This window comes from Rattus norvegicus, chromosome 2 (genome assembly GCF_036323735.1).
Source record: "Rattus norvegicus strain BN/NHsdMcwi chromosome 2, GRCr8, whole genome shotgun sequence".
Lineage (NCBI taxonomy): Eukaryota > Metazoa > Chordata > Mammalia > Rodentia > Muridae > Rattus > Rattus norvegicus.
This window is the reverse complement of record NC_086020.1, coordinates 181,156,107-181,160,292: the sequence shown is the minus strand read 5'-3', so window position 1 is coordinate 181,160,292 and position 4,186 is coordinate 181,156,107. Positions and strand designations below refer to the sequence as shown.

The window sequence follows — 4,186 nt, the reverse complement described above, 5'->3', positions numbered from 1 at the left end:
GTAACCTTTTTTTTTTTTAAGATTTATTTATTTTAGTTATATGAGTACACTGTAGCTGTCTTCAGACACACCAGAAGAGGGCATCAGATCCCATTACAGATGGTCGTGAGCCACTATGTGGTGACTAGGATTTGAACTCAGGACCTCTGGAAGAACAGTCTGTGTACTTAACCACTGAGCCATCTCTCCAGCCCCCCTGGTAGTGTAACCTTTTATGTATTAGTTTAGTGCTGCTGAACTGGTAGAGATGGAAACACCCTACTTTTCTTAATTTATTCACTTTCATTGTGTCTGCTGAAAGCTGGTGACAGCTCACTAATATAACAGTGCTAATTCTCAAGAAGTTTCACATCACTACTGAAGTGAAAGCCTGTCATAACTTCTAAAGTAAAATTAATATTTGTTTCTTTCCTCATCTCTCTTTACGCTATGTGAATCTAGGATCCATGGGCTCAATAAGGCTTTAGCTCCTACATCTCATGGATTCCTTTAGATCCTTATGTTGCTAACCCAGTCTCATTCATAATAGAGTTATCAATTCAGGTTATCAATCTCTAGAGTTAGTATCTGGTACTAGAAGAAATGATACTCTTGTCTTACTGTAACTCTGTCTTGCCTCATGAGATTCTGAAACCCGAAGGCTGCTAAGCTACTGAGTTTCTGTCTTAGCGCTGCAGGAATATCAACCCTCCTCTTTCCTTATAGCCAATCTTCTTCCTAAATGTGATGTATCAAGCAATGTGCAATGTATGTGGAATCCACAGCTGACTAAAATTTATCCTACTTTCAAAAGATTAGAAATACTGTGACACCACCCATAGGAAGATCTAATAAGGAGCTAAACAGAAGATCTTGACTACATGACACCATTGTGAACCATTGCTTGCATATTCGTGCTCTAAGACTGTAAGTTCCTCATGACAATCATGTCATATTTTGGCATAAATATCTTGCAAAATTATGGACCTAAGAAATAGAGATGTTACATATTTACTGAATTAGTAAATGAGTGAACACTTGAAGGTGGAATGGCTGGCTTGCAGTAGACTTGGTGAACAGATATCTGTAGCTCTCTAACAATATTCCTCTTGAACTATTCCCAGAGAGATCCTAGAGTTCCAGACTAGGGAGTATGAGAAGAGTCATCCTCATGCCAGCCTGAGAAAGTGACTGCTCTACATACAAATGCTGTGTCTCACTTCTAAGAATATCTCTGGCTTAGCATAAAAGGGCTCCTGTGCCAGGTCCACCAGTCTTCACCCTTACCAGTTTCAGGCCCTACTTCTTCTGCTGAACAGGTGAGTGCTTAGCAAGGAAGGCTGGGGAGGGAGAGAGCCAGAACTTTGTGGGAGGAGGGCAGAAAGAGGTGATGAAACCTAAGAGGCCACGAAGTCAAGGTGAAGATTTTTTGGTCTCATCTTGACTTAGACTAAATTTGTCTTTGTGTATAGTGGTCTTCACCTCTCTTGGTCTGGTTGACACCTGGCAAAACAAGTATTGGGCTGTAACTGTTTCACTTTGGGACAGGAAAGAAAACTGGAAAAATGGTAATGGAAGAGTATAACAAACCAAGAGTTGGGTTGCTGGTGTTAAGGTCTTTAACATCATCTCCTATAATCCTATTCTAGAAAATTCTCAGAGAAGAAGGGGTCTGACAGGTGTGTAAGAAAGATAAGCCCATCATGTTGAGGTTCCTGAATGTCAAGGAGCTTGTCTCAGGGTCTAGGAACTCCTAGGACTATGTCAGAGGATGGTCAGAATCACTTACTGGTAAAAAATGGACCGAGAGATCTTATCCTTCATCCAATTTCACTTCACACCATGTCCCCAATAAGAATTATAGGTCTTGTTCATTAAACAACTTGTCTTGAAATCAGTGTCTAACAGAATTGAGGATGGATGTATCTGCTTGACACGTGCTGATGGCTTTTATATTTCTCTTTAGATTTACAGACTTCCTCTCAAAAATGTCCTGCCAGCAGAATCAGCAGCAGTGCCAACCCCCTCCTAAGTGCCCTCCCAAGTGCCAGACTCCTAAATGCCCTCCAAAGTGCCCCCCTAAGTGCCCTCCCAAGTGCCCCCCTGTGTCTTCCTGCTGTAGCCTGGGTTCTGGGGGCTGCTGCAGCTCTGGTGGCTGCTGTGGCTCCAGCTCTGGTGGCTGCTGCAGCTCTGGGGGAGGAGGCTGCTGCCTGAGCCACCACAGACCCCGCAGATCTTTCCGTCGCCATCGCCACAGCTCTGGATGCTGCAGCAGTGGTGGCAGCAGTGGCTGCTGTGGCAGCAGTGGCTGTTGTGGCAGCAGTGGTTGCTGTAGCAGCAGTGGCTGCTGTGGCAGCAGTGGTGGCAGCAGTGGTTGCTGTGGCAGTGGCCAGCAGTCTGGGGACTGCTGCTGACCTGGGTCATGAAGACTTCAGACAAGCAGTAAAAGAGGCAGCCATGTTCACAGGACCTGCTCCTACCGCTATGCCTCCCATTCCTTCTTGTCTTCTGTGTTCTGGACTTCAAGATGATTAATTTTTCAGTGAAGTTCAAATTGTGCCCCTTAGTCTCATCCCCTTCTGTGATTCTAAATAAAATCTTTCCTACCAACTTTTATTGGTTTCTTGCTTATTTTTCCAAGCATTCTCTCCAGGCCATTGTTGGTCACTGGGGCTCAGTGGTGCCCTTTTAGAGACATAAACCTGGTTCAGAAATATGGGGGAGGTCACTATGCAAAGTATGGTTGATAAGAAAACCCATTTCCAACAGTATATACTGGCAAATGTATTATATGATGTTGGTATATAAATAATAATGAAAGACTATATGCAAAAGAAATATATTGATAAAAATTTTTCTAGAACAGTGTATACATTTGGTATAGAGTAACAGAAGAGGGGTGGGGCTAGGCATGTAAGTAGAGACAGGTTATTGTCATTTCAGTTGGCTCCTGTTTTTTTTTTAACATGATTAAGTTTTTCACATAAATGAGACATAATGAGAGAATTAATAAACCAGAAAATTTAGGAAACTGAATTAGTAACTAATTTTTTTGTCACTGTAAAAAATATGTCAAAAGCCAGTTATAGAGGAATGGGTATATTTAGCTAATAGTTTGTGGCTATAGTTCACCATGATGGGGAAGAGAGACTGAAGTAGCTGTTCACAATGAAAAATGGTGTTGGTTCTCAGCTAACCTCATATTTCTAGTTGAGGTCTCCAGCACATGTGATGATGCCACCCATATTCAGGGTGGGTCATCCCTCTTCTGTTAAACAATCATAGACACATCCAGGGTTGTGCTTCCATGACGACTATAAATCCAAACAAATTGACAATAAGGATTAACCATCACAGGCTGTAGTTTACACAGAATAGTGATTGAAATTCTTGAGATCCAAGAACTGTTTTCTTCAGTTCTGTGTACACAGGATCCTGGTTGTTGCCTTCAAAGTGTTTTCTTCGTACAAGCTTTTAGTACTTTTAAATTACTTTCAGTATTTCTTTATAGACATAGTTTTAAAACACTATTAGGGGTTGGGGATTTAGCTCAGTGGTAGAGCGCTTGCCTAGCAAGCGCAAGGCCCTGGGTTCGGTCCCCAGCTCCGAAAAAAAAAAAAAAGAAGAAAGAAAAAAAACACATTCATAACTTTGGGGTTGGAGATTTAGCTCAGTGGTAGAGCGTTTGCCTAGCAAGCGCAAGGCCCTGGGTTCGGTCCCCAGCTCCGAAAAAAAAAAAAAAAAAAGAAAAAAAAGAATGCATTTAAAAAAACACTATTAATTTTCTAAATCAGAAATTATGCTCTGTACATTTAAATTCTCCAAGTTCACACAGCAAGAGCAAGGACTGCTGTCTGTGTCTGCCTCCTCTCACCCTCTCACCCTCTTCCCCTCTTCTCTCACACATAGTGCTTTTCCACCATTCAACAACAGTGAAGGACATTGATGATGAAGAAACTCTCTTCAGTAATGCTTCATTGACCTTTGAATCCAATGAAGCTTCCTACCTGCACTCAGTTACTTCACTTTGGTTTTAGAACTTCCTTATCCTGAGAAAAATTAATGTTCTCTCATTTACACATATTTCTATTGTCTGCCTCTCTCCACTCTAACATAAACCTCAAGAGAAGAGGGAGATTATTTTCTTGCTACTGCTGCTTCTCCTGCACCCAAAGTGTGCTTGTTTTGTATTCCAAACTTCTTCCAA

The 4,186-nt window shown here is 41.8% G+C and overlaps 1 protein-coding gene across 1 annotated transcript; it reads left to right on the top strand.

Moving 5' to 3' along the window:
* Window positions 1–1,250: 1,250 nt before the first annotated feature.
* Lce1e (late cornified envelope 1E) lies at window positions 1,251–2,584 on the top strand. The gene is made up of 2 exons (NM_001109493.1): window positions 1,251–1,298; window positions 1,946–2,584. The coding sequence occupies exon 2, from the start codon at window positions 1,968–1,970 to the stop codon at window positions 2,391–2,393; it is 426 nt and encodes a 141-aa protein (NP_001102963.1). The 5' UTR covers window positions 1,251–1,298; window positions 1,946–1,967; the 3' UTR covers window positions 2,394–2,584.
* The last annotated feature ends 1,602 nt before the right edge of the window (window positions 2,585–4,186 follow it).